Genomic DNA, 21,582 nt, shown 5'->3' with positions numbered 1-21,582 from the left:
GACGATATGTGCCAATGGAGGGAACGAGTCAATCCGGAGCCGGATTATCAATCAATACAGATTGGGAGGGTATTCTCACCCCAAGGGATTTGAAGTTAAGGTAGTAGTAGTAGTAGTAGTAGTAGTAGTAGTAGTAGTACAAGAAATAATATGAGCGCTGAGAGAGACCTGAGCAAGGTCCATCCAAAAATTTACAAAGCCACATGGTAGAATCCACATGGATTTCCCAAACGCCACAAATGCTATTACGCTCCGAGGATCGTCCCATATGCATCTTCCACTTCCTTCGCAATCTCCAACAACGTAACAATAATGATCTGGTGCGTGATATTGGGGAGCTTGTCACGCTGCAACCCAATCCATTCCAGTGGTGGTGTTGCTTCGCCCATATCGCGCAACTGTGGCGTCTCAATGACGGGCGGCTCAAGGGCCGTGTAAGTGTACTTGGATTGTGGCACATTGACCACGGCGGTAATCTTCTCCTGCTGCTCGGTTCCAGAACCACTTCCTTCGGCACTGCCACTACCGGGACCACCGGTGATGCGCACGGCAGATGGCGGAAGCGGTTTGCCAAGTCGGGAAGCAAAGGCCCGAGTGTGTGTTTCCCACATATCGCGGATGAAACTGATGCGTGAGTAGTTCCAGCCCACATCCACTTTACCCTCGAAGGTACTGCGAAATATGTAGTCGATTTGCCTGGTTCCGGGGACTTGCCATGTTTCCATTCCAGCGACCAGTCGAGGGACTTTGAGGATGGTCCCGCCGCGGGAGTTGGCAGCACGGTCGGCCATCTCGTCTACCGACAACTCTTCAAGCTGGGCGGCGCTCGGCCGACTGATACCAGAGAGTGCCACGCGAAGTTGGCCTAAAGTTAGGCCTAACGCGCTGTGGATCTTGTTCGATTCAAGTGATACAGCAAATCGGGCCTGGGCATCGAATGCCTCCACTTTGAAAATCTGGTTGTCAAAGAAGGTGCTCGGGAATGCGCCGAGATTGACATGGCGAATATTGACGACAACCCCAGTATGCAGCGAAATTGGCGCCTGTTCGGACTCTTCGTCGCTCTTCTTGGCAAGTTCCTTCGTTTGAACCTCTGTTCGGTCTGCTTGCATGGTGGATTTGCGCCGAAGGTATCGTTCCACTTCACGGAGTGATGCCTCATACGCAGCTTGTTTGTCTTGAACCAGTCGCTGCCAAGCTTGATAGAGAGCCAGTGTTTGGGAGGCTGTCAAAGATGTGCAGAAAACTTGGACCTCGTCTCCCTCCAACATACTGAAGAGTCGCTGATTGTCTTCCCCAGAGGATTCGCGTACATTGTACATCAAGAAGTTAAACATGGCAATATGTGCGACAAGGAAAGGCTGGTAATCGAAGGACACCTTGGCCTGGAGGTGATGGAAGGCAATGGATGCCTGAATGAGAGGGGTATGCATAGCCTCGTCATTCTCCTCTGGCCATTGGATAGAGGTGCGGACTTTGAAAGTACGGAGCTCAACAACGCCACTCAAACGGCCCTTGCTTTCAATACTCACACTATCAAGGTTGATGCACATGCTCTGTTCGCTGTCGGAAGTCTTGTTCGATGACACCCATACGTTGTCAATAGCGAATTGCGCCTTTCCAAGAGTTGAGCCTAGATCAAGTTGAATCTCAAGCTTCTCAATAGCAATAGTGGTATTCCAAGGGAACGCAGACGCCGCAGCAACTTGTTGATATCGTTGAACAATGTATGGCTGATGAGACTCAGGCGTAGGTGCAGGCGTAGGTGCAGGCGCAGGCGGCTCTGGAGTCGCAGCAGGGCTAGACTCATCATCGGAAGGCAGCCAGATTTCTTGGAACAGTAGAGAGTCTTGCACTTGCTTCGCATTCAATGAAACTTTCATGGGGCTGACTTTCAAAATAGCCGACATCCCGCTCATGCGGCCGAGATGCTTGCTGTTCATGAGCGACAGCACCATAGACTTGACTTCAAAGCTTGCCGTAGACTCATTAGAGTAAACATGTTTGACTGAAGCTTCTAGGTTGTTGAATGCCAAAGACAAGGCCAGAAAGCGTGCTTGCTCTGCCGATTGAACGGTGTTGACTGTCACGTACACGCTCTCGAATCGCGCTGTGGCGGCCACTCTGGCAATTGGCTGACAGCTCAGACTGAACTCTTGTTTGTTGAACAATAATCCCAAATTGACCTTGCAGCGACCCAGAATTGATGTTGGATCTTGTGCTCCAAATGGAGTCTCTTGCATCAGCTTCTGGGGTTGCAGCTTAGAAGCCGCAGATGGGCGGCGGGTTTGTGGTCGTTGGCTATGTTGGCTCTGTTGATTCTGTTGGCTTTGCTGGCTTTGCTGTTCACTCATGATCTCTTTCACGGTAGCAGTCATCTGTTTAACCAAGGGCACGAGTGTCGGGTAGAGCACATTCGTGGACGGATCAACCTTGAGTTCAGCGTTGAGGGCAGGATCATCGGTCCCATTGTCTTCGAAGTGAACCTTCAATGCCACACCTGGGGCTCGAAGGGTTGCTGTCGTCGCCGAATCGCCTTGGACATATTGTCCGTACTTGCCTTCTGAGATTCGGCTGCCCTTGAAAGTGGAGGCCAGCAAGCTCTGGGAGTCATGCCCTTGTTTGCCTTGCAGTGTGACAGTGGCACCTGCAAAGTCAACATCCACAAAGACAGACCGCAAGCGTCGATTACCGAAAAGGCTGCGATCTTTGTTGCTATTGGTGCTGTTATCATCATCTGGAGACGACTTCGTCGCCCAAGCAACTTTGCCTTCCCGGAGAGCCTCGGATGCAGAGGCCATGGAATTTCGTATCATGTTCGCTGGAATGATGAATTCGGACGTCGCTCGAATATCAAGCGACTTGCCAGCTGCCTGGAATGCAAGCCATGTATCCTTGCCGCTGGAGTAGTAAGCAACATTGAAAACAAGCTCTGGCATGAGTGCGGAATTGAGGGAGCGTTGTTTCCTGTCTGACCGGAATGGCACCATTTGGAGTTGCATATCTCCAATGCGAAGTTTAGCCGCGTTCTTCTTCTTGTTAGACAGTTCAACCTGCTGGATCGAAAAGACCAGATCCTCAGGCTGTCTACCTGAGCCACCGGACAATGCCGCGGGCATATTCCAGGCAACTTGGATATCCAGGAACTGCAAGGAGTACAAAGCATTCAAAAATGCCTGTGGATTATTATCATCGTTCACATGAATCTCGGGCGTCTCGGATGGAACTTCCGGTACGTCGTGGTTGCGATGCCGTAGTCTCCTGAGCCGCTTGACTTCATGCGACAGATCCAGCGTCTTGATCCGTTCTTGCGTGTAAATTGCAATATCGACCACCAAAGCAGCAGTTTCGGTAAACAATTCGATATCAAACTTATCACTTGTGAAGTGATATGCTCGCATGACTTCCCCATTCTCACGAACGGTTGAAGTTCCAAGTAGTTTGAGTGCTGCGGAAAGCCCACCATAGAACGTGCTTTTTGATCGCTCACGTCTGCGTAGCTCGAAATTGATTTGAGAGGCATCAACACTGAACTCCGGATACTCCATCGTATAGCCGCGATCGAGACCATTCTGAAGGCGCATCTGCATCATACCCAGACTGAGAAGCATTTCTGCTGAGTAGTTCCGTCCTTTCAGACCCGAAGCAATGGCGTGGATCTCGATTCCTGCCATAGTGAGGCGGGATTTGTATAGCACAACAGTATCTTCTGTGGTTGATTTGGGCTTCGGCGACTCTTTCTGCAAAGAAAGCACATCTGTTAAATGACTCTTGACAACGTCAACATTTTGCTTGAGATCCGAAAGAAGGTGCGAGATGTCGGGACCAGTCAGCACAGCGAGAAGACTTCGTACTGCACTGGCTTCGAGTTGAATGAGCTCTATGGTCATGTCGACCTCCACCTCCTTCCGGTCGGGCAAGAGGTTTGCCAAAATTCGGCCATTGGTTGGGGGTATCTCAAGGACCGACAAAGCGTGAGATCGGGCACCATCACCAGACATGAATTTGTGGAAATTCTTTTTGACGTCGAAATCGACTTCAATCTTAGAGTTCTCGGTTGGCATCACGGACATCCGTGCCACGTCGCCGACGATCTGATAATTCAAGGACGGCAAAAGGCTGAAGCTTAGCCTATAATCGTCTAGGAACATTGCCACATTGACATTGTTACTAGTTGACTTCTTGGATGCGACAGAATTCACATCGGGATCTTGCTTGTGAATCTTGACATTGTCCATGAGTTGTCGGATGTACCAGACTTCATCTGCTATTAGGAGATCAGCCGTATGTGCCAGACTGACCGGATCCTGCATCATATTGAAGCGAAGCTTTTTGCATGAGCTGGTGATCTTCCAGTCACGCTTGCACTTAGCGGCATCTTCTTCGGAAAGAAGCGAGAAGAAGAGATAAGGATCTGCGATCTTGGACAGCAGGAGGGTCGTCGATTGACTCAGAAACTCCGAAGAGCATGCCGCGGCACTGAACAAAAGAGCAAGCTTTTCAGTAGTTGCATCTTTAAGCCCCGAGGAACTGTGAACGACTGAGCCACGTAGAGATCGCGACACTAAAGCAAGCTTGACGTTGATACCATCAAGGGTGATGGATCCAAAATCGGTGCCAAAAACAAATTGCAGTTCAGTGGGTTTCGTTTCTTTGGCCGCAGTTGGTGTTTCCTCCGGCTTGGATTCCAGTGTGATATTCGACATGACTTTCATCACGCCTTCAACTAGATCCACAATCTCCCATCGAAGACGCAAAGCTGAAGAAGAATTGTACACCTGACAACTGACAACCTTCTTATGTTTCTTTGGACTCTCTCCCTGGATTGCCATATCTGGGATTACTGACGTGATGGTCGACAGGTTCTCAATGATGAGGTCGCTTTCTCTTGGGCCAGGGTCCAAAGAGAACTTGAACGTTTTGATGGTGCAAGATAATGAAAGGGAGGGCTCCTTCGTTGCAGGCTGAGGCTCTTGCGTTGACCATATCTTGCGCATGACATAGCTCTTTTCAACGTGGGCTAGGTCCCAGGCCCGCCACTGATCGAAGCCATTCAAAACCGTCGACTTGGCGTTGGGAGGTAAAGGTAAATTGTCACCCTGGCAGTTCTTCTCCAATTCCCCTTTAAGGTGCGCTGGAAGATTCTTGTAGACATTGCGAATACGAGAGATGATCTTCCAAGAGTCATGCTGTCGCAAATGGGCCGAGACAACTCTCAGGACATAGGATATGCGCGTCAAAAATGTGGGATCTGGAATACCAGTGGCGGACTGCGTGACAAAGTAGAGCAGAAGTCGAAGACGTCTTTTGCTGGATGATGATACTTGTTGGAAAGACGAGGCCACCGAGTCAAACATTGTCGTCGCTCGGCGAACAAGCAAAGCCAAACCCTCCACAGACTTGGCGGACGTGACCGTATTGAAGTACCGCATTTGAAGGTTAGACCGGATATTGGGTGTGGTAACCAACCAAAAGTTCATGTCACCTAGCTCGCAGTCGAAGACGGCTTTCTCCTGGAATGCATCTGCTCGGCCACCCTCCACCGCGATCGATGCGTGATCTGCCGCAGCGTGGACTGTGATACCCTGCTTGAGACCTTCAAGAAGGTCACCCTTTTGACGCTGTACCCTTCTTTGGAACTCCGTTCGAAGTCGATAGAGCTCGATGGCGTAAACGTCACGGAACTTGATTTGTGGGTTTTCACAGGACACAGAGACATCGACCACTCTCAATTTAATGCTTGGGATGCGCAGGGCCAGAGCGGTGGTTTTCTTTGGTTGGCTCATGGCCTTGTCATATCCCACAATATCGGAGACGACATCCTTTTGTAGAGCATCCATGATCTGGATGGGGTGCTTGGGTTCGAGTCCGTCAAGTAATGACGCCAAGCTGTGGAGAAATCTTGGAGTACAAAACCCCCTGATTCCCAAAGGAAGGTCGATGGCAAAGTTGGTGTAGGTTGTTTGGTCGTCTTCAAATGTCAGGAACATGGATTCGTTGTTGTTTTCAGTATCGTCTCCCTCAAAGCCTTGCTTTTCTGCAGGAGACGGTAATTCAGATGTGTCGAGGGAAAGTTTGTGGTAAGAAAATTGCGGTAGGATCCAAGGATTTGCGTCCCGGATTGCTGCAGCGGAATACGGCATCGACTTGGGAGTATAATAAACGCTATCAGTATCCTTCACCCGGCTAGACCGGCTAGCATCGCGGAAAGGAGGATCGGGTCGTTGAGTTTGTTCAGAGCTTGAAAGCGTTCGCGAATCATATTTCCTAGGAAATTTGACACTTCTAAGACTCGATGTCTCGGAAGGAACCAGGAAGCTTCGCCCGCTGGTGTTGGATGAATAAGTTCTCGAAGACCCATGGTACGATGGAATGCTTCTAGACCCGAACCCTCCTTGGATAGGCTCAGGCATTGATGGAATGGCCATTGTCGGGGGCGAGAGGTCTTCTTCCCTATCGGCAAAGGATGAGGTTGGACCAATCTCTTCCCAGTCAAAGAGTAACCATTGGGCTCGATGAGTCCGTTTGTCATGGGCCTTAATATGTTCCTGTTGCAGGCGACGACGCTCGCCAATGCCTCTCTTGCGCATAGCCATCTTGAGCCCGATTGACAGCTGGATGAGGCCCAGTGTATTTACAGTTTTCTCAGGTGTTCGAAGAGCCTGGGCCACATTATTGCGATCAATGGCAGCGACCGTGACATCAGGAACCAACAAGCTCAATCGTTTTGAGAACTTTGAATTGGCCCAGTCATTGAATTTCGTTGTCAGCGGGCTCGATTTCAAGACCACAGCAACTTGGTCCAGCAGCACAGAGACATGGATAGAGCTGATTTTTGCCCTCAAGAAAGTGACATCATACAGAACAGGAGGGAATAGTGGTGCGAGGGCGTTTTCTTCGTTGTCGAATGAGAAATCGAAGCTTTTCAGACTGGAAGACAAGCATTGCAAGAACTCCGTGGAGCATTCACCCAGGATTCTGCCAACATCGAAATCCCAGTTACAAACATAGGTCGGCTCTGCAGGTGGTAGTCCAAATAAACGATGACCATAGGCTGAGATACCATCAATGAACAACTGGGTTCCTGTAATGGACGTGGATCCATCCTGCTGGACTGACTGCAGGTCGATTTTGAGCGGACTTATCGAAAGTTGCATGTCCATGTAGTAATTCGTAAAACGTAGATCAACCTCAAGTGAGGCGGCGCGAAGCCTCGAGCATTTGGACTGCTCGTAGATACTCTCGGGAAGCAGAGCACAGGGGCTATCGACAGTGACATGGACCAATACATCCATATCGTTGGACTTTCTGTTCGGGTTTATTCCGGTGGGGTTGGATGGCAGTTCCTCGGCGTTGACCATTTCTTGGTATTCCTCGAGGGTTTTGAAGTGCATTTCATCTCCAAAGTAGTTCTCTCGAACTGTCATGAAACTCTTAATCAAAAACCCGTACAGATACATTCGAGGCGACCCTCCGTTGATGTTGAGTACCAATGTATCTGTCAACTCAGGCGAGGTCATGTGGAAATAGTTGTAGGACCCATCAATAAATAGGTTGTCCAGCGTGGCCATGGACTTTCCTGGTAAAAAAGCATGCAAGGTATCCCAACCGGGTGTGAGATAGTCCACACCTCCGTCCTCGAGATTAACTTTGAAATCTACAGCGTTTTGATCAGGCTGAAATTTGTTGAGCGGGATCGTCACATTCGCCGTTAATGTCTTGCCCTTGATGACAATGAATCGATTGTCCTCCAAATCAGTCGGGTTGCTAATGATGTTTCGATCGTTCACGTTGACCAAAAGCTGAAGATTCGAAAAGACGAGATCAATATGGTAGATGAATGGCACAAATGTGTAGTACTCAGATGGTGGCCCTGACGCCCAATCGCTCACAAGATCAGTCAGAAGAAAAATATGATCTCTTAAGAGGAACAGTTCCAAATCCTGGCTGTGGACAGTAAATCTCCACGATCGAAGACTATTCCAAATGAGAGGGTTGGACAAGTCACATGTGACAAGTTGTCGAGGACACTGCCAGAGGAGTCCATGGTTCACACTGGAAGACAATTTCGACTCTCGCAAATCAAGAGTGAGCTCGTTTCGAAAGCCCAGACTAGAAGCCACCATGTCCATAGCGTAGCTGATAGAAGAGTCGGCTGCCACACAGAGGGATAGCCATCCAAATGGACGGATGTCGGAACCAAGGGTTCCTTTTTCACCTTCTTTCGGGCGAGATTTCCTTCTCTCCTGTTGACCTTTTGCCTTTGAGGAACCCCTGATGGCATCGGCTCGACCTTTCCATTGCCAATCTTTTGATTGCTCGCGGGTAGGAATTCGCAGTTCAAGCTCGCTGCTGATCTCAACACGCAATCTAAATGCTGTACTTTGCCTCAAGACACCGGGGGCCAATTGCTCTGCAGGATCGGAACTTCGGTAGAAATTTGGGAAGAAAACATTTTGCAAGCCGATTCTTTCCCTATCGGTCCAAGGCCCGTAGTTGATTGTGCCGCCATCGATTTTCATGTCGATACCCCATTCCGGAGGAAGAGCGTGGTTGATGTTTTTGTCCATCTTATCATGGCCAGACTGGGTGGAAGCCAGGTGTTGAGGACAAACCCGTCCCGGTATATCCCAGAAATAGGTCAAATCCAAGCTAGGGCTGTCTATGATTGTTGAAAACCTCGCATACTCGACCGAATTCCATTGTTCATGGTCGTCCGAATCGTTTTGATCGAGATACCGGGACAATCCAGTCCAACGAACTTCGGGAAACTCTGCTTGACTTCGTGGCAGATAATCTGCCTGCTTGATGCTGGAATGAAAGGACTCGACAGAGCTCTGAAAATACGGGACGAGATCTCGAATACCATGCCATAGCTTGCGTTTGTGAAATCGGTAGCTGAAGGGGTTCCGCCTTTTTTTGCTTTTTAAAGGATCATCTTTTTCTGCAGCACTCAGAACTTTGGCAGTTGCTAGTTGGGTTTGTTTGAAGTCGGGGTTAGGGCGCATTTGAATGACAGGATGACTGAAATTGAACGCAAAAAATTGCCGGTAAAGATCAAGAGGTCCGGCGTTGCATGCAGCGATGTTCCCTGTCGCACTATCAAAAGTAGTGGTCAAGACAGATCTGGTATTCTCGTTTCCAAGCACAACAGCGCCTTTGGTGCATTCAAGCTTCACCGGGAGAAGCTGAAGCATGTTTGAGACGGGTTCCGACAACTCAGCTTGGCGAATATCGGTCTTCCGGGATCGCAAATTATCATCTTCAGTCGTATGGCGCTCTGGCAGATCATTTGATTCCGGCTTGGGTTCGTTCGCAGATCGGATATTGACCGTGTCGTTGGTACGCTGGCGTTCCGGTTGCGAGCCAGTAGACGAAGTTGGCGAGTATGGGCTGTCCTCATCTGTGTCTGATTTACCATCTTTGGTATATCCGAACCCTGCCAGAATACTGTCATAGGCTGGGCTGCGATTGTAAATGAACCATTCCAGGCCGTAGACCTTGATGGAGACGCGACATGGTAACTCTGTGGCCTTGCCCTCGCCGCCTTCTTCTCCACGGCCATCACTTTTCCCACAGGTGCCGGCAGAATCACTTTTGGACCCTTCGGATGTGTCCAATCCTCCTGTCTTGCGCCGAACCTCTGAGAGGTCCGTCCCTTCCACGTTGCGCTTCCAATACCTCCATGTTATGAAACCGCCGTGGATGAAAATCGTCTCGTTGGCGCCATGGTACCTGATGCCTTTGAAAAATATTCGACCACCGAGTAGCGAAATTTGCAGCGCGTTAATATCGATATAGACGCGATAGTAGTGCCAAGTGTATGCTCGAATTGCATATGATACGAGGGTCGCGAATAGTCGATTGAAGTAAAGGAGGAAGAAAAGGACCCTGGATTCTTCAGCAACAAGATCCACAAAGCAATATGATCACATATCTCCCTATACATACAGGATACAGGAGACGATCAGCTCCAAAAGAAAAAACCTAGGGCAATCAGCAACGCGATCTTCGGGCAAACAGGAGCTCCGAGACAAACCAATTGAAGCTTGGGTCCGGCGTCAGATAGGAAGCCGTCAAGCTTGTACTGGCCATTTCTCAGTGAAATCGCCAGCCGGCATGAGCATCCTCGAAACCAAATGACTCGCGACCAACGAGCCCAAGCAGTTTGCGCGCAAAGTAGTTCTTTTTGGGTGTTGTCGGCGTCGGGGGAGGCAGTCGCGGAATGCGGGCAAGTCAAGGCGGTGTCACGAGAAGATCGTCATCCGCCGACGCCTCCTCCTGCCAACATTCGAAGGAGCTCCCGCCAGCTACTTCGACTAACTTAGGCGGCCGGATTTCGTGTGTCTGCTTGAGTTCGGGCGATATGAAGTGGTTTCTTTAATTCGCGGTCATTTAACCCGCGCTTTGTCAACTCTCCGCCCATCATGAAGGCCCCTGCCAGTGGTACGGGCTCAAGCCTGGCGAAGGCGATCATTATAACTTCTGGCGTTGCAGCTCTGGTAGCCTCGCTACTCTCTCTCGTGTGAGTCTTCTGCTTTTTGCTCTCTTGGATTTGGCTTTTTTTGGCCTCATCAATAGCCATACCCCAGAACTCTTAAGCTAACGTCTGCCTGGAACTTACAGATCGATATGGTTTCAAATGTACGACCTTTGCTCACAACTTCCCACCCTCTCGAGAACGAATACTGAAAAGGAGCTTGATTTAGGAAAAATTATCGAAAGCCGTTACTCCAAAGATATGTTGTGCGCATATTATTGATGTTAGTACATGGTGGTAGCCTGGGGGCTTCAGGGGCGAGAACGAGAACAAGAACAAGTGCTGATTGAGAACAGGGTGCCAATTTACGCAGCATCATCATGGACAAGCATCATTTCCCTTCGAGCCGCGCAGTTCCTAGATCCGATTCGAGATATTTATGAGGTGGGTTTCTCTGTTTCGAAGCTACGCAGACCCGCTCTGATAATGGACCCCAACAGGCCTTCACCATCTACACCTTTTTCCAACTTCTCATAAACTTCCTCGGTGGGGAGAGATCCGTGATTATCATGGCACATGGCCGTCCTCCAGTCTCGCATGCCTGGCCGCTCAATCATTGTTTAAAGAAGATTGATATCTCCGACCCCCACACATTCTTGGCCGTGAAGCGCGGTATCTTGCAATATGCATGGCTTAAACCTGTTTTGGCACTTGTCTCGATCATTATGAAGGCGACGGATACCTATCAGGAAGGTTATCTAGGTATCACCTCGGGCTACCTCTGGACAGGCATTGTGTACAACCTCAGTGTGACGATTAGCCTGTATTCCCTCGCCATGTTCTGGGTGTGCTTGCATGACGACCTCACCCCTTTCCGCCCCGTCCCGAAATTTCTCTCCGTAAAGCTCATTATCTTCGCTTCATACTGGCAAGGATTCTTCTTGTCCATTCTGCAATGGCTGGGCGCTATGGGCAACGGTCTTGCCGGATATACCCCAGACAATCTGGCAGCGGCAATTCAGGACAGTCTCATCTGTTTTGAGATGCCCATCTTTGCCATCGTGCACTGGTATGCGTTCTCGTGGCACGACTATGCGGACCCAACGATTTCAGCAGCCCGACTGCCAATGAAATACGCCCTGCGCGATGCCTTTGGCATTCTAGACCTGGTTGAAGATACTAAAATTACTATTCGTGGGGAGAACTACGAATACCGGCTTTTCGATTCAGGAGACAACGTCATCGCGCACGAAGAGTCTCATTCGCGAGTCAAGCGAGTGATGGACGGAATGCGATATGAGCGCGGCGGAAAAGCGAAATATTGGATCCCCAAGCCTGGAGAAGCAAACAAACCCGGCGAGATCACCAGTCGCACTCCGCTACTTGCAGGCGGGGGAGACTCAAGCCAACGTGGTCGAAGCGAACGTGGTAGTCGCAGTTCGACCGAGCGATATCGATCATCGTACAGCGAAATTGAAAGCGCGATGGATGATGAAGATGAACGACTTTTCACGAATGCACGAGCCCTGGAGTTCGGAGATTGGAATGTAGGTTGAAAAGTGCCAAGCTCGCTCAGGGTCCCACGGTGTCGTTTCGCAAACGCGAGTGCTAACTAACTTCCGACAGTATCCGGTGATTACAGCCAACGAAGTCCCCAGAGATCAACGACTGTCAGCCAGCCAGAGTTATCAAGGATCATCTCAGGCGGGAGGTGATGTGAAAAAGGCCCGTTCGCATCGGAAAGGCCGAGCATCGGGCAGTGAAGGCAGACGCCATGCCAACAGCGCCAGCGCCAACGCCAACGCCAACGCCAACACCAACAGCTCCCGTAGGTCCAGTCGGAGCTCAGAGGCGCCTCGTCCCTTGCAGCGCAATGCCAGCTCGAGTAGTTCACAGAAGTCGCAACCCAGCCAACGAGTGGATCTCGTGGTGGAGGACCATGAGGCTGAAGAGGAAGAGCGAGTCCAGACCCAGCGGGAGTTGGGCTCTGCTTGGGCGGGTGGTGAAACCCGACAATTTTCGTAAGTCCATTGTCCTCCCTTCACGATTGGTCCACAACTGTACACAACCAAGATTGGATTGACCCTGTTCTCATTTTCCAGGAGACCGACCAACCAGCCAATCGAAGAGGAGATTGAGACCGAAGCTCCGGCTAGGGAAGCCCCGGCTGAACCTACCCAGGACGATCGCGAGCATCGGTCCGGTCGTTGGGCTTACGATGGAATGGAGGAGGACAATAACGTATGGGGTCGATAGAAATAGGATTTTCTGTATTATTCTTTTATTTTTTTAGGGTTTTCAACATCATCTTGGGTGCTTTACCTGTCACTTTTCTTGTTTCCCACGGCTCGGCCCCAGTAAAGTTGTAGTCGCGAACTCATGGGGCCCCTCTTTCCCTCATCGAAATCTCGAAACGACATTCTGAATCGAAATGAAACAGATGAAGCCACGGGTCCCAAGGTGTACACATGTGCCAATGTGCCAGCAATGTACTGGCCCCGGCCCCTCCTCTACGCGCCCGACCCACTGCAGGACCCTCCCGCTACGGATATACTTAGCACTCCGTACTCCAGATCTAGCACCTACTTGTGCCATGACAGAAGCTCGATAAGCCCAAATGTGACATCTCCACATGATCCTGGCGAATCAGGCACCATATTTATCCCCGCTAAGGTGATCGTCACCAACGATGGTGTGTGCTCACACTGTGAGCAACAGGATATTTTACTCGTCCGGGTTTAGTTCGCGCTCCTTAGCGGCCCCAGGGGTCTCTCATTCTACCGTCCCTGGACGAGTAAGGAACTCTGTTTGCCCATGGTGTATGCGCATTGGGGGGGGTATCCTCGTCCTGTCGGGGTGGGGGCTGGTCCTTAGTTCTCTTCTCGTACGACTCGTGTCGTCGCTAGCAATCCGTTTCGTTCCTTTCGATTTTCCTTACTATTTGTTTCTTTGTCCGCTCCCATTCTTTGTTGCTCCTCTCTTCTTGAATTTTCGCCTTCCGGCAAGGTGATGGATTGATTCCCAAACGCGCTGGCCGCCATGTCGCTGGCTTTTGAACAAGCTGGATCGCTCTTCACCGGCTGGTTTCGGTCATGCGTCTCATGTTTATCGCCGCATGAAGAGGTGCAGGAGGGACAGAGGGGTCGAGAGACGAAGGAAAGAGGTACGTTGCACCAAAGTGAACCGAACTCCAGGGACTCGGAGTATATTCATGTCTATCTATCAGCGGCTAATCTATCGTCCCTGGAGTATAGGCGTCGAACGGGAGATGCAAGTATGCCATACCCAACCGCATCTGGTTCCTCCCATGAAACTGGTCGTGTACGATGATCTCCCCAGTCCCGGTGGTTATCATAATCGCCAGCGGAGCTCACTATCATCATGGGTAGTTGAGGGGAGAAACCTCGCGTCACGGGCCTCAACCCGTGCAAGTATGTCCTGGAAGAGACAATCAACAATCCCCTTGAAGATTGGCGCACCGTCCGATTTTCGTCGAGTCGACTCCTTCCATCTCGACTCGATGCCAGCGTTGCCAAAGCAGTACCGGCCCCTGGAACTGAGCATTCACCGATCTGGCCATCGGTTATCAGACTTGCCCTCGTTCGAGGAGTTCCAGCTGGAGGACAATCATCAACGTCAGACTATAGCGTCCCCTCCACGGGCCTTCACTCCGCCTGGTATTCGAGCCCGACGCTGCCAATCTAGTCATGCTGCAGTATCCGTATCTCGAAAGCCAGTCGGCTCGGGAGATCGTCTATCATCTGTATACCTTGAGCATCCCATCAAAGCCCCCAAGCCAGTCCGCATTGCGAGCACTTTGATCCCCCATTTCTCTCTCGTCAACCCCATTGAGACAACTATACACGAATCAGATCTCAACATGCCATTCTTCGACCAGTCCAGCTGGGAATCAAACGTCCTCTCACTAAAAACCTCAACCTCAAACCACGCCGAGACTCAAACTCTCTCATCAGAGTCAGACTCAGAGCGAGAACCCCAAACACCTCGTCCCAAAGGCACCGACCCCAGCGACTCATCCACCTTCACCAACTCACCTTTCTCCACCGGAGACTCCCCATCAACCGCAAGTTCACGAACAATGCCATCCCGCCTCTCCTCTCTCCGCCGTCCCTCAACAGCCGAAAACCGCAACACCATCGCCGCAGCGCCCCTACCCGCACTCCCCAGTCGAATGTCGCAGTGGTTCTTCCCCGGTAGCAAAGTATCCGGATCCGGATCCCCATCCAAGCCAGTCTCTCTCGCCGGCGAAAATGGGTTCGCCTGGGAACGCACCCGGACGCTCAGCGGTACGACTGTCGGCTCAACGGTCACGACTATCACCGGCGGTGCGAGTACCCGACGACCGAATTTCTCTGTCTCGAGTACTTTCACTGCCTCGTCAACGCCCAGGGCATCGATTTCGGGAGCCACCCCAACCCCCGGTACAGAGAAGGATATTGATGCTGGCTTTTATCATCCCACTATCTTTGAGGGTCGTTCGCAGCATCATCTTTCCCAGACTGATTCCCGGGCTGAGGAGTTCTCGAGGTATGACGGGACCAATGTTGGCCTGGCCTTTTAGGGCTTGCTTTAGTAGTTACTCTTAGCTGGGGTTACGTTGGCAAGCGGCAAGGCACTAAGTGAATTTCTCGCTTGGTTCAAAGACTTTCAAGGTTGCTATTTGGATTTGCTGGAAATTTCTATATAATTGTGCGTTGCTTTTGGTGTTTGTGATGGAATACCCCTTGGATATTGATTGGTTCTTTTGAGTTTTTCTTGTTTGAGATTTTGTGGTTGGAGATAAAGATCTGTATCCTGGTATTAGTATACAGTTAGTATTAATGGGTAGTTGAATCAAAGCTAGAGTGATTTGCAATGTATATGTTCGTTTTCGCCTGGGCGTTTCCAAGGTTCGCCGACCAACTAGTACTAGTAGTAGTTTAAGTACGACCTCGGGAGCACCTCACCTCATGAGGCTCTTTTAAGATATTGCCATGGTTTACGAATACGATCCGGTCAACTAGAGACTACCTATTCAACACGTAACTATCCATTGCATTTTATACAACATAAAAATAGAGACCTAAACCCTGGAAACAGTCTAGCTGATCGCCCGGTTCGCCTTCTCAAAGCCCCAGCATGTCGGGATGAAAAAAGCACAGAGATGATATGTAAAGAATGTGCAGCAAGGGGTATCTTGTCAAAGCCACACACAAAGAAGAAACAAGAAGAGAAAAATATCGATGCTATACATGAAAAGCCAAAAGTCACAGAATCCCCGGAGAACAATGGGCCAACTAGTCCGAGGACACAATCTCCAACCCATCCGCAGCAGGCATACTCACCGAACCATTCTTCCGATGATTCTGATTCTGCATACCAAGAATTTGCCACGCTCGACCCATCATCCCATGCCCAAGTCCCTGAGGAAATTCAACAGAGGCTTTATGAGCATGTTTCGGCATACGATCACGCAGTGCACGTTCGCGCTTAGCAGCAGCCAAACGATCCTGTTCACGCTCGTGATGGACAATATCGTCGCGCCATTCGGCCCAGTGCTCGAAATTCTCGCGTTGCTGGAGAACCTGGTAGCGGAGACGAGACTTCGAGGGTCGCCATGCGTTGCGGTTGGTCTTTTCGTCCTCCTCGCCCGTCGTTGTGGGGGCCATTGTGGACTTCAAGTCGCAGACGCGAGTTTCCTTCGTCAATTTGAGGAGATGGGTCAAGACATCGCGACTTTCCAGCGCTGTGCGCTGAATCTTCTCTTGCTCGACGGTGGGGGTTGTCCGGGTAAGTGGTGCATCCAGCCAGGCGTGCAACTCCGTCGACCGCTGTACAGAGTAAGGGTCAAGAAGGCTTGAGCGACGGCTCTCCTCCCGGAGGAAACGAACGGCAGATTGCAAGCTTTCAACCTCAGCACGGAGGGTTTCATTCTCCTGCATCGCGGCGAGGGAGGCCTCGTTGTCAATAACGATGCCATCTCCGGTGGTGGTCACGCCGGCAGCGCCAGACATGTGCTTCAGTTTCTCGTAACGGGATTTGATTTCCTCGCGTTCTTTTTCCACAGCCTGGAGTTCGACTGCTTGTCGCTCTACAAGTTTTTGGAGCTCGGATTCAGATGACTGGAATTCTTCGATCTTCGCTTCCAAATCCTTGACCATGGAAGCTTTCTTGCTTGTCTCACGCATGCGTGACTCGAGGAGCTCGATTTTGATTCCTCGCTCTTCGAGGGTGTTATCTTTGACTCCAAGAGCTGTAGAAACCTCGTGCACCTCATTCTTCAAGCGACGAATTTCCTCATCCGCATCCGGTGAAATGGTCTTGTTTGACTTTAATTCCTCCGCTCGAGCGATCCAAGGGAATGCGCCTCTTTCGAATTCGACTGTACGAGAGAGATTCGAAGAAATTGAGTCAAGCCCATCGAGCTGGCCACCCAGGTCGCGCAATCTGTTCAGAAGCAGTAGAATTGGATCATTGGGATCCTGAGGGCCATCCTCGGACGCCACAATACCTGCGAATGACTGAGCCATGCTGTCCACAATCTCTTGGAGAGCAAATGGTTCTGTGCGACTTTCATCACTAGTAAGAACCACAATATTGTGGGCAAGTTTTCGAGTCAATTGGGAGAGTTCACGAGTAGCGCTTTCATAATTTTTGAAAGGCTCATCAGCATCCTCTCTTAAAGGTGCCATGGATCGTGATCTCAGTTCTTCAAGAGCCCGAGAAATCTTCCCGGTAGCCACCTTCAAGCCACGAGCCTGGGAAACGAAGACATCAAGCTGTTTGAGAGTGAATGCGTTCTCCTCACTGCCACTGCCTTCTTCGGATGATTCCTCTGGAGCTGCAAGTTTTGAAGCAATCAGGGCCCTGATATTTGTGATACCGCTGGCAGCATGATCAAGGTATGACTGGGAAAGGCTCGCACGCATACACATCTCGTCGGCAAACATTTCCGGGGTCGATGGGAGAATAGTCTCTGCCAGGTGTGCAAGCAAAGCAATGGACCGGTGTAGTTCCACGCCAAATTTCTGCATGTTCACCTCGTTTTTCTTACAGTTCTCAACCCAGAAGTTCAGTGTGCGCTCGACAGGCTCCATTTCGAAAAGAGCAGCCTTGGTGTTTATAAACTCGTCTGGAGTGCATGCACTAATATGGTTGACAAACTGATTACAGATGGTCGCAATCCAGAGCAGCTGTTCAATAACTTCATGGGAATGGAAAAGCTCGTCCGGGGTCGCGAGAGTAGACTCGTCGGAAATTTTCTCGCGGATAGTGTTGTTCATGATGGTAGCCTTGTAGCTGACGCGCTTGAATCGGAGGAGAGCCAAGACCGAGTTTCGTTCCCCGTCAAAATATTCGGGAAGGTATAGCTTGATGATCGAAAGGTGTTGTACCGCTTCCTCTGCCTCCATCCGGTTAAGTTCCACGTCAATTGACTTAGTCTGAGCCTTGGACACTGAAGCTTGGAGCTTCATATTAAGGTTCATCATGGCTCTTGAGCGAGTTGTGAGGTCTGTAGCTTCGGCTTCAGAAATCTGTTGAGATGACCGCATGTCTTCCAGATCAGTCTGTAAATTGGTGACCAATTCTCTGAAGCGACCCAGTGTATATCCCAACTCCTCGATGGCCTCCTCTTGCTGCTCGTTCTTCTTGACCTGTTCATTGAAGACAGTTTCTTTATAATCAAGCTCTTCCTGAAGCTGCTTCTCGTTCTCGATGTGGGTATATTCCAACTCGTCACTGATCTCCCTCAAAGCTTCTAGATCTTCGATAGCAGCCTTGAGTTCATTAATTTCCTCCTGATAGCGCATATTCTTGTCGGCTAGCTCTTCGATCATTTCTTCGGCACCCAACGCAGTCTCAAGCTGTTGCTTGAGATCGTCGACATTCGTCTCCGCAACGAGAAGTCTCTCCTTCGCAGCTTCATAGTCAGACTTGACGGCAGAGTACTCTTCCAGGTCTTGCTCCAATTCCTTGATCTGATCTTTAAGGTCTCCCTCCTGCTGCTGTGTCATGTCCCGCAGACGGATAAGCGCCTCGCGAAGTCGTTCGTTGGTCTTCTCCATCTGCAACCATCCATGGCTGGATCGATCTTCCGGATTGGTCTCGTTGCTGAACTCTTCGTTCTCTTCGCGAAGAACTTCCACTTCCAAGCTAAGCTCCTCCATCTTGGATCGAAGCGCTTCGCACTCATGCTTGTATGCCTCGGACGTTTCCTCCGCCATCTCTCTATCAAGAGTTGCCATCTCCATAAGCGAGTCATGCTCGGCTTGCATTCGCTCAACCTCTTCGAGGCGAGCCTCGGTTTCCTTCAGCTTTTTGCGCAACTCAGTGATCTCCATCTGCTGCGGTGAATACTTGGCTTGTAGCTTTTGAATGATATTCTCGAACTTGTCGCGCTCGGTCTGCACTTGCTCCAGTGACTTGAGCTTCTCCCGATCTTCAGAACGCTTCTTTTCCATGACACGGAGCTTTGTGTGAAGTTCTTCTAACTCCCTGGTCACCGCTGCATTTTGGATGGGCCGGGATGATGTACCGGCGGCACTTGGACGCGTTGTCGCGGGTCTGGCAGTCAAAGATTGTCTGGAAGCTTTGGGCGCAGGCGCTGGAGCGGGAGCAGGCGTTCGTCTTTCATCTTGAGGAGTTTCACCTTCCGCGTCAAGAGAATCCGCATCGGTTGGCTCTTCTGACTGGCCGCTTGCCCCGGTTTCTCCGCCATCCGAAGCCTTTGTTGGGGCAATCCGCCGCAAAGAAGGTCGTTTGGATAGTCCGGCAGCTGTGCTAGACACCGCGGATCCTGCTCGCGAAGTCCTTGTAGATGCCCCAATAGTCGAGGGTCGGCCAGCCCTGGCAGTGGGCTGGGTCGTAGATGCACCGGTAGAGGGTCTGGAAGCATGAGCAGCCGGGCGAGGTCTGGTGGCAGTGGGGGCGACGGTGGAAGTGCGGGCGGCACCTCCTAGCGATGAACGGCTCGAGGCTGCAGAAAGCTGCTTCGTCGGGGACTTTGTAGGAGACTGCAGAGGAGAAGGCTAGTTAGTACGATTTGCGGTAGCGGGACGGGGAGAAGGTATGATACCCTGATTGAAGTTCGAGGGGCCATTCTTGGTGCAGGTGTAGGCGATCCAGTCGCATTGGTGCTCTGTCGCTTGACAGCCGTCGCAGGCAGCGCACCGGGTTTCCTTGCACCAGGAGTGATTCCGCTTTGTCTGCTGGCAGCAGCAGCGGGGGCGGGTTTGGCGCTTTGTTTACTCTCCCGCGTTGGCTGTTCAAGAACTGCGGCGATTGCCGTTGGGCGAATGAACATGCCGTATCCTGGCTCACAATGAAAGTACCGTTCACCCTGTACCTGGCCATCGTTCTTTCCAGTAGCGTCGTCCAATTCAACGCCAATCCAATCTCCAACGGCGAAGTGGGTGGTGCCGAGGAAGCGGACCGTGGCCTGTCGCCCATCGGTCAGGCTGATGACCGAACCCGGGGAAATCTCTTGTCCGGTCATCGCGAGTGTAGGGATCAATGATCCACGACGACGAACAGTTGTTGACCAAAAGGAGGGGTGGTTTGATGTTGTTGGTGGCAGAGGAGAGACGGGATGCACTAAAGGAGTCCAGTCCGGCCAGGAGCTCTAGACGCGCTCCGCCGATCGATTGTCGCCTGAGGCAGAAACATTATCATCAACGGAGACTTGCATGATTGATAGTTCACTACGATAGATTAGGCGTTCTTGTGTTTTGGATTCATTGTAGTCTTGGATTCATTAACATGATAATCTATTTCCTTTCCTTGGTATCCCACTGTCTAAAGTCGGACAAAACAAAGGACGTCTTTCCGAGACCTGTCCCTGTCGCAAGTCTAGTATCAACAAAAAGGGCCTCTAGGCCCATAACAACATAATTCTAAACCGCGTCACTTCCCTGCGATTTGAAAATATCAGGGAAATGGGTTCGAAGCTCCTCCAGGCTCGAGATCTGATATTTAGAGGCAGGGATACGTGGGATGGTGACACCCGGTTCCACCAAGTGAACTGTCGTCCACCCCCGAGCTTGGGCATGTGTGCAATTGAGGTGCGAATCGTCTGTACATTGGACATGGTAAGTTAGCGGCGAACGGGTAGCAAGATAAAAGACGAGGCACCCCGTGGGCCTGATTGACGTACCGACAAAGTAGCACGATTCCGTGCTGGGAACGCGGGCCTCCTTCTCTGCCTTGGCATACATGTCCTGGCTGGGTTTGCAAACCAACGGTAACTGGCCATAGTCACAATAGGTGATACCTTCAAAAAGGTCTTCTACTCCTAGCAACTTGACCACCCGTTTTCCGTGGTTGACATAGGCATTGGTGAGTAACCAAGGTTTCACCTTGGTGGTGTCGAGGCTCTCCAACAGCTTGCGCAGCTTGGGATTCGGTTTCAGGATCCTATCGAGAGGAAGGGCATCATCCACTTCTTCATTGAATTCAAGAGGATCAATTTGGTGGTGGCGTGTCAGGCCTTCAATAGCCAAGCCGTACTCCTTATAGTACTTTTGGTGGAGCATGTGGGCGTCCTCCGAAGTAAGCTCCAGATGCTTGACGAAGAACTTATCTGAAGAAATCTGTCAGCTTTTGCATAACATTGTCACCGATTCCAGGGTCATCTACTTATAAGTGTCTGCATTTCATCGTGAATGTTGCATGCTAGAAGTAGTTGTCAGTATAGCTTCGGAGCTCAAATATACCAGAGCAGAACTGTACATTTAGAGTAAAGCTAGACATCAAAAAATAACGTTAGCCAGCTATGCGACCATTCGACCATGCGAATCTACCAGTCCAGACGTACACAATTGTCAATATCGAAGAAGAACACGGGCCGTGAGTCACTTCCATTTGCGCCGTTGACTGCTGTCATTGTGGAGTTCCAGCGAAGGATGAAAGGAGAACCAGGTGGAGACTTCGGTGAGAATGAAACAGGACGTAGGAATTGACTGGTTAAGCGACCAAATGCACGATGCATGGATAAATTGAGATGGCTTCAAAGTTATCAAGAAAGCTGGGGCAAAACCCAAGGTAGAAATTCAAGGCTGGGGAACCTCGGGGGGCAATCACGGGACCTCATTGGTTTCTGACGT

General features: G+C 50.6%; 4 protein-coding genes across 4 annotated transcripts; 2 read left to right on the top strand and 2 right to left on the bottom strand.

Annotated features, from left to right (window-relative positions):
• Window positions 1–245: 245 nt before the first annotated feature.
• N7481_006376 (uncharacterized protein) lies at window positions 246–10,095 on the bottom strand (the record flags this gene model as incomplete). The annotated part of the gene is made up of 3 exons (XM_057265595.1): window positions 246–9,891; window positions 9,952–9,987; window positions 10,040–10,095. 3 exons carry the CDS (start codon window positions 10,093–10,095, stop codon window positions 246–248), a joined length of 9,738 nt encoding a protein of 3,245 aa, XP_057123315.1.
• A 332-nt stretch (window positions 10,096–10,427) lies between these two features.
• On the top strand, window positions 10,428–12,736 carry N7481_006375 (OSTA/TMEM184 family protein; the record flags this gene model as incomplete). Its single annotated transcript, XM_057265594.1, has 6 exons — window positions 10,428–10,525; window positions 10,627–10,746; window positions 10,837–10,924; window positions 10,981–12,027; window positions 12,107–12,501; window positions 12,583–12,736. The coding sequence occupies 6 exons, from the start codon at window positions 10,428–10,430 to the stop codon at window positions 12,734–12,736; spliced, it is 1,902 nt and encodes a 633-aa protein (XP_057123314.1).
• Window positions 12,737–13,519: 783 nt separating this feature from the next.
• Window positions 13,520–15,062, top strand: N7481_006374 (uncharacterized protein; the record flags this gene model as incomplete). Its single annotated transcript, XM_057265593.1, has 2 exons — window positions 13,520–13,643; window positions 13,735–15,062. 2 exons carry the CDS (start codon window positions 13,520–13,522, stop codon window positions 15,060–15,062), a joined length of 1,452 nt encoding a protein of 483 aa, XP_057123313.1.
• A 715-nt stretch (window positions 15,063–15,777) lies between these two features.
• Window positions 15,778–21,362, bottom strand: N7481_006373 (uncharacterized protein; the record flags this gene model as incomplete). Its single annotated transcript, XM_057265592.1, has 6 exons — window positions 15,778–19,494; window positions 19,557–20,074; window positions 20,634–21,059; window positions 21,116–21,151; window positions 21,193–21,202; window positions 21,294–21,362. The coding sequence occupies 6 exons, from the start codon at window positions 21,360–21,362 to the stop codon at window positions 15,778–15,780; spliced, it is 4,776 nt and encodes a 1,591-aa protein (XP_057123312.1).
• Between the last annotated feature and the right edge of the window lie 220 nt (window positions 21,363–21,582).

The sequence above is a fragment of the Penicillium waksmanii genome (assembly GCF_028829765.1).
Source record: "Penicillium waksmanii strain IBT 27052 chromosome Unknown utg000005l:1.0-5232799.0:1.0-5237142.0, whole genome shotgun sequence".
Classification (NCBI taxonomy): domain Eukaryota; kingdom Fungi; phylum Ascomycota; class Eurotiomycetes; order Eurotiales; family Aspergillaceae; genus Penicillium; species Penicillium waksmanii.
This window is presented reverse-complemented; position numbering and strand designations above follow the sequence as displayed.